We start from the raw sequence: 14681 nt of genomic DNA on the forward strand, positions 1-14681 counted from the left end.
TGATGCTCCTGGAGACGTTTCAGTAAATCTCTTCTCAGCCGATCCATTTCCTGCATCATGCCACCAATCCTGATCAAAAAGTAGGGCTATGGCAAAGAGCTCCTTCCCATTTTTCTCTAGGTAGAAAAACATGTGGCAGATATTTGAATATTCCGACAGCCAGCTTTCCAGACCCTGCTGGGCAGATTCCCACTCCCCCTGTCCTTAGGAGGGCAATTCAGCTGCTTGAGGAGCACTGCTGCACCAGAGGGTAGCCCATCTGAATAATACATCGGTTCTGAGCATGCCCTGAGTTGTTTCCTTGAAGGCCAGATCTTCTAAAAGCTTGTAGTATGTTCTGGTAACCAGAGAAGCCACAGGATGTGTCTTCTACTTTGAGGATCTTTTGATATTTGGGCTAGTACTGTATTAGTTTTTTGACCTTGCTAGAGAGAAATAGCACGGATGCATTGGGAGTTTCTTTCTATAATAAATATCTAGTTTTTACTTAATCTTTCTTCATTTATGACTTGAGTTGGGAGGGGAAACGATGGGTGGCTTGTGTAGGTGTTGCAACAAAGTCTGTATTAACCATTTCCCTGAATTCATTCATTAAAAGACAGGTGACCTTGGGGTCCCTTCCAACTCTGCAATTCTATGAAAAGCTGCTGCTGCTGCTAGATGGAGCACAGCAGGCTGATCCGAGCCACATGCAATTCCAAAGTATTTTGCAGGGCATTTCCAGAAAAGGCATGTGGGTCTGCTTCCAACAAGCTCCCCTCCTAGCTTAAAGTTCAGAATATTTTGCAGGATTTATTCCTTGCAAGCACAGAACAGCCATTGTGTGGCCCCTGTAAAAGTGCCAGTTCTGCAGACTGAAGCAATTGACTAGGCATATGTGGGGCAAGACAATTCCCAAGGTAGACTGGTCCCAATCTGTTAAGGGCTTTATACACTAACGGGAGCACTCTAAATCTGGCCAGGTGACAACTTGGCAGCCAGTGCAAATCTCTGAGCAGAGGTGCAATATGCCGACATGGTCTCACTTCTGCCAGCGACCATGCTGCAGGAATCTTCACTAACTGCAAAGAAAGCCCCATACAGAGGGCACAGCAGTGCCTGGACTACCATGGTCAATCTACCCTGGTCCAGGAATGGCCGCAGCTGTCCTACCAGCTGAAAGTGGCAAAAGCTGCTTGAAGCCATCCTTGGGCCTCCAGGGACAATGCTGGATCCAGAAGCACCGCAGACTGTGAATCTGCTCCTTCGGCAGGAAAGCGGCCCCATCCAGGGCAACAATGGGCCATTTCTTCAATGTGGTGGGAACCAGGCACCCACAGCACCTTTGTCTGGCTGGGATCGAGGCTCGGCTTGTTTCCCCTCATCCAGCCTCCCCTGATTCAGCTGCTGTGGAAAATGCACCTGCGTCATCGAGGCTCAAGATGGCACCTCACCCAAAGCTCTTGCTCTCAGCAGCTTCATATAGATATTAAATAGTACTGGGGATAAAATGGGGCCTTGTGGCAGCCTCCCCCTAGGTACTCCCTGGACATGGTCACATGAGGTAGGTTCCAAAGCCCTGTAGCCTCCTACTACCTTTGGTGAAAGGTTGCCAAGGCTGGCTTAGTCCCATGGGTCTAGAGAATCTGTGTCATTCCAGAATGCCTGCATTGGTCCCAGCACAACCCTCTGTGGTATTTACAACCACCTGGTAGTTAGTTCATATCTCATACTCCCTCCCCTATAGACAGATTTATCAGAGTAGTTTCTCCAGAGAGTTTCCTTTTTGAATAATGGGGAGAAAATCTGTTTGTTGATGGATGGCAATAAATACAATACAGCGGTACCTCAGGTTACATATGCTTCAGGTTACATACGCTTCAGGTTACAGACTCCGTTAACCCAGAAATAGTACCTCGGGTTAAGAACTTGGCTTCAGGATGAGAACAGAAATCGCACGGTGGAAGCTAAAGTGGTGCTTCAGGTTAAGAACAGTTTCAGGTTAAGAACAGACCTCCAGAACGAATTAAGTTCTTAACCCGAGGTACCACTGCACAGATAAGGCTTATGCATTCACCTTAGCAGCTCAAAGGATCAGGGAGAATTTCATTGTACAACATGGGGTCTTGTGGGCTGGGACCACCTGTGCTAAAGTATACTTCTATACTGTTTGTATTGTTGTGATGACCAACGGTTTCTAACAAATAAATTTGACTGACCTAACCGAAGGGTCCAGGGCCAGTTTCTTTAGGAGTGGCTGTCCCACTGTCTCTTTCAAGGTGAGAGGGGCCAGTCCCTCGTGCAATGAATCATTAACAGTGCTGTGGACCCAACCAACAACCCCCTCTGCTAGATTTCGTGAACCAAGTGATGTGGCTCAAGAGGACATGCAGTTGGGCAAATAGCCACAAGTACCACATCAGGCTGCGTAAATTGACAATGATCCCATGACACATCCCAGATTTTGGCACTGGGTACTTCAGTTAGAACTGCAAAAACAGCAGAATCAAAGTCACTCTGAAGTACGAGACTTTATCCTCAGAATGTGCAGATGGTTGATCACAGCGGGTCCTTGAAAGCTCCAGAGATCCCTCTCCCTGATGGGAAACGCTGTCTCTTTGACCGAGCATCAGAGGACGCACAGGTAAGTGGCTTGCACTTAGGGGCCATGTTGTGTGAAGGAACACAAATTGCACCCAGCGAGGGATTCACACTCACTCCTAGGTCTCTGGCTGAGTGAAATAGTAAGTGGGATCATCTGTCTTGGGGTTGTTGGGTTTTTTTGCTGGTCACCCACCTTTTTTTTTTTTTTTTACTGAGTGCATATAGTTGAATCTGTGTAAGTTAATGTGCATATTCTGTGGCTCCACCATACAAAAAAGCTTGAACCTGGTGCAGTAATCAATTGTTGGCAAGTTCAGATCCCACAGACAGTAGTATCCTGGCAGCAGTTTCCCCTACAACCAGCCTAGCTACTCCATTCTGCATTAGCTGTAGCCCAAGGGTGGCTCTGCATACAGTGCATTGCAGTAGTGCAGCCCTGAGGTTGCTCCTACAGAGACAACTGTGGTCAAGCTACCCTGATCCACGAATGACTATAGTTGCCTTACCAGCCAAAGTGGGTAAGTGGCACTCCGAGCGACTGAGAACCCCCGTGCCCCCCTCCAGCGGCAGAGCTAGATCCAGGAGTACTCCCTGACTACACCTCTGCTCCTACAGTGCAACTCCCTGCAGAGAACTGACTGGCCTTCCAGTCCAGAATCTGCTCACACCCAGAGCGTTTGTCTCTCCATGATTCACTTGGTTTATCAGACTGGTCCAGGACCTGTACAACCACTTTGAATAAAATGTTACAGAGTTCAGCATATTGATGGCACCTCACTCCAGATATCCTAATGATCACTCTCAGTGGCTTCATATATGTTCAGTAGCACTGGAGACAATCTAGTGCCCTGCACTAGGGGGCTGAGAAACATTTGCCAAATGATATCTTCTGGAATCGTCCAGGGAGATACTATTGGAAGTCCTGCAGAACAGTGCCCCTGATCCCCATCTCCCACAGATGGTCCAGGGGACTGTTGGTATCCAGAGATGATGAGAGATCGAGTAGGAGCATCATGGTCACACTCCAGCGTCACTCTCCCCATGAAGGTCCTCCATCAGGTTGACCAAGGCTGTTTCAGTCCTGAATCCAGCTACAAATGCACACGGAGATACAGTTAAGTTAAACTGCTCACCTGCATAAGTGCATTGTTCCTTTAAAATTCAGGATATTCTTGCTGCATACTCTATGTAAATGAACACTTTTTCAAGTTTTGATCTTTACCCTTTAATTAGTTTGCACTGAATATGCATGTAAATTGTGGGAAGGTAAAATCTCTTCATTCCATATTGATGGTTCTGCTGCTGTGCTCAGTGCCCTTGAATTTATTTTCAGGGAATTACAGGGTGAGTCCTTTAAAAGAGGCCCTGTGGATACAGATACACTCACCCTGTACAAGAGGAGGCCTTTCAGTGGGGAAGCAGAATGGAGCTAAAGAAAACCTTGACCTTCTATTTGTAATGCATCATGGAAATGTTGAAAAGCACGACTGATCATGACTGGCACCATACATGATAGTTCACGTGGAAAATCACAAACTAAACAACTCAGTGTGTAGGTTTACAAAAACTCATTTACAACAACGTACAGCGTTTCAACAACTTCTAATTCATTTAATCTTAAATAATGTATACAATGCCAAGATAATAATGACTTGAGCAACTCAGTATCTCAAAGCCAAGCAATCCAAATATTTCTGAAAAAGTCCATGAGGGAAACTATGTGTAGACTTGCGCTGCTGCAGTCTCAACAGAACTCCGACTATGAGATATTTGGATTTCAGTCTCTGTTTCATGAATCGTAAACCTACACACAGAGTTGTTTAGTTTGTGATTTCTCTCTCTGAATTCCTTGGGTGTATCGTGGTTCAAGTGGAAAGGCAGTATACTGGAGGCATGCAAGGAAGCGGCAGTTTTGCACAGCCCATGCAATTTTTGTCTCAGGCCCTTATGAGCCACAGACTCTTTTGTCTTGCATCCTCCCACCATAATCTGTTCAGCAGAAGCAAAAAAACGGTGATGCCTACAAAGGCTTTTTCAAAAGAAGTAAGAACTCTTTGACAGTGAGCAGGAACTGAATGGGGAGAGAAGGCTCTTAGCTGAACCATGTCAGTAGTGACGTGATTTAGATAATGGTTTGAAAAATACTAAAAGTCTACCTTGAAAGAACTGGCTGAGGAGTTCAAATCAATATGCTCCTTCTAGTCTTTAGTCTCCACTACGTAGAGTTTTCTGCCTACTTGGGTTCCACTTTCTTTAGCTACCCTGTTTTGGGGGCAGAATCCTTAGATGCTCTCTTCCTCCCTGTGCCCTCCCCACAAACACAACATGCAGGGCCCCCCTTGACTCGAGTACAGCAAGGGTTTTTTAGCCCTCTCTTTCATTTGTGCCTTCTTACCACAGCCCCATGTTTCCGTGGCTCTTTGCAACAGAAAAAGTGTTTACAAGCTAATGAAGAAGAAAAAGCAAGGGATCGGGCTAAACCACATAAAGACAGCTGGGGAAGGCAGTGATTCTGAGAGCTTCTTAATGGACAAAAAGGAGAAAGACAAACATTCCCAGGACAATTGCAGACCCAGGCGAAAGAAAGGACATTTGTTGCACTTTGGCAAAGCAGCACAGGTAGAAAGGCATCACAAATTATGAGCTGTAGTTGAAGGGTCTGATTGTGTCATGTCCACCTGCCTGTTTTTCACTGCGTGGCTCAGCTTCCTTCTCAAGGAAGGGCTTTGTTAAAGTATCCTGCAACAATGCCTCCTCTGCCACTTCAAACAGTCCTCTTTTCTCTGCCACTGGAAAGGAAAATGAGTCCTCTTTAACATGTTAAATGGTGCTCCCACAAGCAACTCTGCAGAAATGACAACAAAACGATAGTTTGGCCAACAAAACTGTCTGTGTTTAGTGCAGAGAGGAGGAATTCTAATATTCCAATAGACACTGGGAATACAGAAGATATCCGGCACAGCTTTCTATGCCTCTCAACAAAATGCCAGTCGTGTATTTCCCTTGGCAAAAAATGGCAGCAGCATCAGAATTTAGAAGCAGAAAATCAGATCTGGCTTACAACATAATCAATATACAAATTTAAAATAGCTAGGACCAATTATTTCCAGTGGCGATGGGCACACAAACAATACCATGGTAATACAACAATACAAGAAATACGCAGAGCAATCCACACTGTGCTGGACAAACCTCTGCCTAAATCTTAACACAGCAGGAGTGAAAAGAGCTTCCCTGTAAGTGTGGATCCTATTCCTATGCATGTCTTCTGGGACTCAGAGGGACTTACTCCAAAGTAGGTGTGCCTAGGATGCCAGCCTGTATATTATTACAAAGTGATCAGTTCAGTTGTAGTCGGTTATTACATTAATATTCTACCTTTCCTCCAAGAAACACAGATCCCGCTTTTCAACTTTTATTTTCACAATACCCCTCTGGGGTAGGTTAGTTCAAAGGATGGTGACCGGTCCAAGGTCGGGGGGGGGCTTCATGGCCGAGTGGGGATTTGAAGCCTGGTCTCCCATGACCTAGGCTGATATTCTCACCACTATACTGCACTGCCCCTCATATACTTATTTAGTTAAGAAAACGTCCCACAGAGGAGGCAGGCTGCTGTATCCACAGCACTGATGCATTCTGTGACCAATCACATCCTTTGCTGGGGGCCAGTAATTCTGCTGCTACCTCGCATGCAGACGTGGCTTATGGCTTACTGCTCATGGGATGTCGGGGCAGGGCAAGCCATGAGCGTAATGCTATGACAAACCATTGCTTAGCTCACAGCAGTGTAGAAGCAGCAGGATCAGAGGATTGTCTCTCCTGGAAGAAGCACATGTGCTCATTTGTGCCAAGCTGTGGTTCGGCTTAGAATTGCATGCAAATTAGGCCGTTGCGTTTACAACAGTCCATTTCCAATGAAATGATTTAAAAGGTGTGTGTGTGTGTGTGTGTGTGTGTGTAGGAAAGAGTGAGTGAGTGAGAGAAATTAAATTTGCACATCCAAAGGTCTTTATAAGTGTCAATCACACAGATGTATTAAGGAATGTGGTAGCTTGATCTCTTGATCACAAAATCCTCAAACAATCCTTCTAGTTTCGTGGAACTTGATGGAACAGCTTGCTAATATAATCCTGGGACTGTGGAACTGGGGGAAAGGTCAACATACTGATCTGGGGGAAGTATATCTGAATTACTTCCTCTATGTCTCTCCATATAGATTGTTTTATGCTTCCTAGTTCCCCAAACAATAGGAGGCTTTAGAAGTAGACATTTACTGTTGGGGGACTATATTGCAAGCAGATTGTTTAGATCCAAATTTTCTGTGTATGCATTTGACAGGTCAGCGTTCACACAGCTTTAGTTTTGTCAGTGACTGATATTCATTCCTCCACTTTTCGCCTCCCTCAGTGAGTGAGACTTGAAGGAATACAGCCACAAGTCTTTTGTGGTTTTTGTTGTCTCCCCCATTCACTCATTCAAAGCCCCCACTGCCCTTTTCCTGTTCTGTGAATGCATTCAGATATCTCTGCATCTTTAAAAAAACAAAATTTCGCCCAGGAAGTGGGCAAGAGAAATGCTACCAGTCTTAGTTATAACATTTCACAATGGACAAAATGGAGACTGCTGCTTTTGGGGGGTAGGCTGGGTGGGCTATCCATTTCAATGTGGGTTTAAAAAACATTTAGAGTGATAGATAGATATGATAGAGAGATCTATCTGTATTTCAGATGTGTGCCAAATGCAGGTGTCCGTGACCTGCTCTGGAGGAGGGTAGGATTCGAACCTGTGGCTTCAAGCTGCAAGAAAGGAGATTCCAACTAAACATTTGGGAAAACTATCTGAGAGTAAGAGCTGCTTGGCAGTGGAACAGACTCCTACGAGAGGTGGCGGAGTCATGCTTTTCCTTTAAAAAAAACAACAGTCATGGGTTGGGGCATAAATTGGTCCATATAGTTTTCCTTAATGAAAATCCTCTCAAAGCTATTTGCCTATCACTGAACCTTCTCCCCAAGCACCACAGCTGAAAATACCTCCAAGAGCCCCTTTCAGCTGCTCAAAAAAAAGATAATGTGAAAAAACCCAAGAAATACAGTCAACAACTTCCAACTTCTCATCAACTTGGGTTTTCTCAGTGCTATTTTTCTAGAAAAAGAGGTGCTGGAAGTCACCATGAACGCCTCCCTTCTTCTCTTAGAATGGCCATGGTGCCCCCCTGAGAGGAGGTGCCGGAACTGAGTTCCTGTGAGTTCAGGCTTTAGAAAGCCCTGGGATCTCTGTAAATATATTAAATTTGCTGGTGGCAGGGAAGGCCTATGGCAAGGATTGCTGTCTCCCTCTCCAGTTTCTCCAAAGGTTTCATTAAACCTCTGGAAGTGTCTTTCAAAATGGCAGCTTATGGAGACAGCTCAATATCTTTGCAGCCACATAATCTTTCATGCACAATATAAAGCTAAGTCATAAATAAACTGAGTTGCTTTGTGTTTGTGTGCGTGGCTGGGTAGAGTGATTCATACAAACCTACTTAGAATACTGGGTGAATGTAGCAAAAGTCTATGAACTATGAGGAATACTCTTGTCACGGCTGAGGGAGAAAGGAAACAGGAGACAGGAGGTGGCAAGAAAGGGTGCGGAGTGTTCCTTGCCAGCTGCATGCTAGAATGGCATTTCCCCCAGACTCCCACAGGCATGAACCCTGAGCACTGCTAAGCAACCAGAGATGCCCTTCAAGCCCAAAGAAAGGCAAGCCAGTCTGGTGGGTGCTATAAGGGATGACGGATTGGACTTGGGGAAATGCCCTTCTCTCTCTCTCTTACCAGGGGCATAGGACCCCCCCCCCAGGCTACACCACTCTATATTCCTGCTGGGTTCCTGTACACAGTGGGGCAGGGGTCAGCATCCCTGGTTCTTGCACAGCTCCCACAAGGTGTAGAACAGGGTGGGGGGGGGACTCCCACTCTGCACAGGCAAACCCACCTGTCATCCACCTGGCAGCATGGTGAAGCTTGTGAGATCTTGTGGTGGAGGGGGTGATGTAAATCAATCAATCAAACAAAAGCAAGCAAGCAAGCTGCCTGGCAGTGAGCAAGACACTCTGAAGATATGCTTTGAGGCACACCTTTAAAGAGACTTGCTGTAGCCCCCAATCAGTCTTGGGAGTCTCTGCAGAAAAGGAGACCCCCTAAACAGAAAGGGGTTTGGATTTCAAGCGCTTCCTCCAGCACTTTGCATCCCAGTTGCTGGCTGTGCTGGTGCAACTAGGGCCAGCTGACTGTTGGCCACAGAGCCATCGCTGGCCACCAGCTGGTCAGCAGAGCTTGCAAGCCAACACTTCAAAGCACCTCTAGCAAATGCACACAGGCACCCGTAAAGTGTATCTTACAAGGCCCAGGACTATATTGTGAAGTGAGGGAGTTCCATTCATGGCAATTGCAGACTCTCAGCCTCCAGGTCTTGGCACGGAGTGATGACTTCATTGCACCAGTGACCCAACCGCAATACATTTCCTATCGACTTCAGAGGCTGGATGGTGCCATGTCTAGTTAGATACAGAACTGCAAAGGGCTCTTCCCTGCCAGTGTCCAAACCCTGATATTTACTGTGGATACAAGTCTGCTGTTACAGCTACCTGCCTGCAACTCTTTGACTGTGCCACTCCTGATCTCCGCCCATTAACTTTGTGCTGCGAACTGCCCTGTGATCTTCGGAGGAAGGGTCGTATACAAATTTATTAAATTATAGTAATTAATAAATAAGCACATGAACAGCAGAATCCCTCAGATGCTCCAGTGCCAGCCTCCAGCCCTGGGCACCTGGATGTTTCACTCACCTGCCTTTTAGTTGTTTGACTGCATAACACTATAATCCCAACAGAGCAGTCGCTTCAAGTTAATGAAGGGTCTGCAATAAATTGATAGAACAAAGCAGCCACATTTTTTTTTAAAAAATGCCATTTAATCATAATCTGGGCCTTATAACTTTATAGGCTTAACCCTCTGATTAAACCTTACAGCCATAAGCAAACCAAGAAACAAAAGCTCTTAAAAACGGATCCTTACCTATTACTTTTCCTAGGAAAAGTGACTTCAGTGAGTGGAACTGGAGGCTTGATGCTGCTGGCAGGGTGTAGGTGACGGCAGGGTAGAGGTCCAGCTGGAGAAAGACAAAAGCAAAGAAGCCAGGCTTTGAGAAGGCTGCCACCCAGCCGGGTCTTCCTGGAGGAGGTTACCCTCACTAAGCCGACACTTCTGCTTGGGGCTGCTGGCTTCACCCTGATAAGCAGGACATTTCAGCAGCAGCAGCAGCAGCAGCCGTGAGAGCCAGGGTCAAGCCTCAGTGGGGAAGAGAAATAGCCAAAACATGGTGCTGCTATCAGTCTCCCATCCACTCCCGTTCACAGGCTCACGTCTTTTGGTTTGCTGAATTGTCTGCTTTAGAAATGAAGGACATTTATCCTTTTATGTTTATCTATCAGATTTCTGTTCAGGGTTGAACACACTGTAAAGTGAGACAATTCATATTTCATGTAATAAAATCAAATAGCAAAGCACCAAACTCTGTTATTGTTGAAAAACCAGATTTCAGATTTTGAGTTTCAATTCAAATTACACACCCAATTCTGACTTTTGTCTACAAACAAAACCAGAACTCCAAACACATTTTGAGATCATTTGCTCATGTCAGAATCTGACATACTTGAATACATGAAATCTGCTGAATTCTGAATTATGATTGCTTTCATCATTAATTTCTTAATTAATTAAGAGTACAAGAATTGAAAATAATAGAGCAGAAGGAATACATCTATTAATAGCCAAGGTCTGGCACAGTGTTGTCACTCAAACTTAGTGCTATGAGTCTGGGGGCAGGAATGTTGGACCCCTCTAACCCCTGGGATCCAGCAAGGGTTAAAAGATGGGAGGGGTATAAATAATAAAGTTGTTGTTGTTGTTGTTGTTGTTGTTGTTGTTGTTGTTGTTGTTGTTGTTGTTGTTATAGCTTCCAGGTGAGGTGATGGGGGATTAAAGGGCTCAGTGACATTCGTCAAATGGGTGGTGCCCCCTCCCTCCACAGAAAAGCCAGCTGAGAGCAGCGATGGGGCAGTGAGGTGACTTAGAAGTAAAGAAGCAAGTTGGAGAGAGCCAGAGCAATGTTTGAGAGCAACGTTTAATTTCTGTTTGAATCCAAGGCTGCAGCTATGGAAGAAAAAAGACCCCGTGGGGGGGTTAATGCTGTGAACCCCTCCATCACAGTTTCAGGTGTAAATAAGGCATATATTGCAAAGACCCCACCAGAGTCTCTGCTGGGCCTCATTTCCAAAAGGACACAAACTCTGAGCAAGCCTGGGACCTCTGGAACCTAATGCCACGTGGATCTTGGCATGGCAACCATCTCCTTCTTTGGGGAGAAAGCAACATTTGGGCGTTCAGAGAAAGAGAGTAAATTTCAACGCCCCCCTGTGTTGATGTGTGTTAGGAGGGCTTCCGCAATTCCTTACTAATTTTCCTGAGTGACGCTGACAGAAAAGGAGCTGCATTTTCACCCTTCCTTTCAAAGCTGACATCGAAAGCTACACCACCTTTTCTGCTCAGCATTGCAATGTTCAGGACAACCCCGGGCTAGACACTTGCCAGGTGAGGAGAAAAGACTGGTGCCCCCGTCTAAACAGAAAAGCCAGATGGATACCAACAGGGAAGTGGAAAGGGAATAAGCAAGCAGGCAAAGAGAGCGAGGGAGAAAGGAGCGGAGGAGAACTGAGCCCAGATTTCCTAAGAGGAACTAGAATATTAATGTCACTGAGGCTGGTTTAAAGTGGCCAACCATCTGAGGTCATGACCAAAAGAAAAAGGTTGTGCTTCCTTTTCCTTTCTTTAGAAAACATGAGGCTTAGGGAGCAAATGCGGACATCAGGCTGGTCACATGAAAGCAGGTAGCAACCCCCGTTCTCCCAGTTCAAGGGTGAAAAACCGGCAGCTGTGCCAGAGTGAAACCCCTGGTGTCCAATACGAAAACAAAAGAGGGAAACCGATGAGCAGTGGGCATCTTGTGCGTCAGTCTTGTCAGAATTCCTGCAGCTGAGCAATATTATTGGGGGAAATAGCAATAGGTGTGAATATTTTCAGGCTGAATAAAAAGCAGGAGGAAATCAGAAGAATGACAACTTCAAAGTTGTTGAGATTATTACTATTCATATACCATGGTGAGGGCAGCCGATAGTAAGAGATGCTGCTGGTCAGGGACATGTTCTTATACATGGGAAAATATCTACTAGATTTAAAAGAATTTGTACTTCGTACAGCGGGAGATATAGATATATACAGTCACAGGAAGAAGAAAGTGTCCCCTCTTTGAATTATGTGGTTTTACATATGAAGACATAAGAACAACCATCTGTTCCTTAGCAGGTCTTAAAATTAGGTAACACAACCTCAGATGAACAACAACACATGACATATTACACTGTCTCATGATTTATTTAGCAGAAATAAAGCCAAAATGGAGAAATTGTGTGTGAAAAACTAAGTACACCCTTACTGCTTCCATAGGAATTAAGAGGCTAAGTAGCAGGCAGGGGCTGCTAATCAAATGCCCTTGCTTAATTGATCATCAGCAAGTGTGCCCACCTCTATAAGAGCCAAAGCTTTGGCAGTTTGCTGGTCTGGAGCATTCAGATGTGTTTTAACACAATGCCAAAGAAGAAAGACAACACAAGGCTCTTAGAGAAGCAAGTGCTGCTGCCCATGAAACTGGGAAGGGTTCTAAGGCCATCTCCAACCAATTTTATGTCCATCATTCAGTGAGAAAGATTATTTAAAAGTGGAAAACATTTAAGACAGTTGTCAATCTTCTCAGGAGTGGACGTCTCAGCAAATTCACCCCGAGGTCAGACTGTGCAACACTCAGATAAATTGCAGGAAACCCAAGAGTTACATCTCAGGCTCCTCAGGCCTCAGTTAGCATATTGAATGTTAAGTTTCATGACAGTACAATTAGAAAAAGACAAAACAAGTAGGGTTTGTTTGGAAGGGTTTCCAGGAGAAAGCCTCATCTCTCTGAAAAAGAACATGGCAGCATGGCTTTGGTTTGCAAAGTTGCATCTGAACAAAACACAAGACTTCTGGAGCAAGGTTCTTTGGACAGATGAGACCAAAGTGGAGATGTCTGGCCATAATGCACAGCACCACATTTGGCAAAAACCAAACCTATGCCAACTGTCAAGCATGGTGGTGATGATTTGGGCTTGTTTTGCAGTCCCAGGGCACCTGGGAATCTTGCAGTCATTGAGTCAACAGGAACTCCTCTGCACACCAAAGTATTCTAACGTGAGGCCATCTGCCCGAAATCTGAGGCTTGGCCGAAACTGGGTCATGCCACAGGTCAAGGATCCCAAGCACACCAGCAAATTTACAACAGAAAAGAAGCAAGGGGTTACAATGGCCCAGTCAAAGTCCAGACCTCAACCCAACTGAAATGCTGTACGGGACCTTAAGAGAGCTGTGCATAATGAACTGAAGCAATGCTGTAAAGAAGAATGGGCCAAAATTCCTCCACAATGATGTGAGAGATGCATAAAGTCCTACACAAAACTATTACCGGTACTTCACGTTATTACTGCTAAAGGTGGTTTTACAAGCTATTGAATCATAAGGTATACTTAGTTTTTCACACAAGGCTTTTCCATTTTGGCTTTATTTCTGCTAAATAAATCATGACACAGTGCAATATATCATGTGCTGTTGTTCATGAGGTTGTATTTACCTAATTCTATGGCCTGCTCAGGAACAGATGATTGTCATTCATATGTAAAACTACAGAATTCAAAGAGGGTGCACTTTCCCCCCCCCGAAAAAGTTCTGGCAACTTCCTTTTACTAGAGAGTAGGTATCTTTTGGCAAGTGTATGTTCCTTCGCAAGTATCCCTGAACGAATTGCAGCATCTCACCCCCCATGATTAATATCTATATCGTGAATCCAATAATTTGGTGCCTCAGTGAGAAATGCCCTTTACACTCAAATACCCCGGGAATGTGGGGCACACATTGTTATGTACTGAAGTTCTCACCCTGGGGATACTGTAGATAGTTTTCACTCAGGTCCACATATGCAAATAAGGGATTGACACAGACCTGCTTAGGCGCAGGGTTGGGGACCTGGACACTACCGCAGTGCCCCCAACTGCGCTCGTGGCTCCGGAACAGACACTTACAGATGGCGAGGCTCCACCTACACCTCTCTCACAAAATGCAGGCGTGGAGCCGAACCAAGCCGCTTCAGAGGGCCTGCTGGACTTCTCACAGACTCAGACCACTGCCGTGCCTGACATTCCGCCAACTCCACTTGCGGAGGTTCCACCCACAGCAGCAGATCCAGGGGACTTGGTTTCAACGCCAACTAGGGTGGCGCCACAGCCTCAGCAAGAATCGGGCGGCCCCCCGGACTTGGCTACCAGTCCCCGGCAGTCTAGCAGAGTTTCCAAGCTCCCAACTTATTTAAGGGACTATGTTGTTGGACATGTAATACTGTCGGTCTCATGGAAGTATGGGAAATGTAACCGATATGCTTTTGTGCCTAATTGAACCATTACGTGTAGTGCTGTATATAAGGAAACCATTACGATTTTAACTAACACCTTATCTCGGTGGGGTGGGGTGTTATGTACTGAAGTTCTCACCCTGGGCCAGCAGGGGGATACTGTATAGTTTTCACTCAGGTCCACATATGCAAATAAGGAATTGAAAGTGACGTTCAGTGATTGGATTGTTACAGAAAGTGTTACAGTTGCGTTGTAGTGGAGCTCTATATAAGCAGGCTGGCTGAACCCTTCAGTTCAGTTCTGTTCTGGGTCTGTGAATAAACAAGAGCTGTTTGTATCATCGCTGTGTCGTCTGATATGTTCATCCACATCTTAACACACATGGTGATTCTTTATCCTCAAATAGGTATTGGGGGTGTCCAGAAATCAATAATGGCTGACTAATTTCTGATAACTAGCTACCAATAATAATATAATATGTGGGAATAAGGAAAACAGGAGAAGAGCCTTTCAAAAAGTTATGATGTGCTGCCATCTAGTGGTTATCAGGGAGTGAGACATTAAGAGT

General features: G+C 45.3%; 1 protein-coding gene across 1 annotated transcript in view; it reads right to left on the minus strand.

Annotated features, from left to right (window-relative positions):
- Nucleotides 1-14681, minus strand: part of CNTNAP2 (contactin associated protein 2) — a 1119417-nt gene that overhangs the window by 36189 nt on the left and 1068547 nt on the right. The window contains exon 21 of the mRNA XM_082192749.1: nucleotides 9639-9732. Within this exon, the coding sequence (XP_082048875.1) occupies nucleotides 9639-9732 (94 nt within the window). The remainder of the gene's footprint in view (nucleotides 1-9638; nucleotides 9733-14681) is intronic.

Source organism: Podarcis vaucheri (genome assembly GCF_965113315.1).
Source record: "Podarcis vaucheri genome assembly, chromosome: 12".
In the NCBI taxonomy this organism is placed as follows: Eukaryota; Metazoa; Chordata; class Lepidosauria; order Squamata; family Lacertidae; genus Podarcis; species Podarcis vaucheri.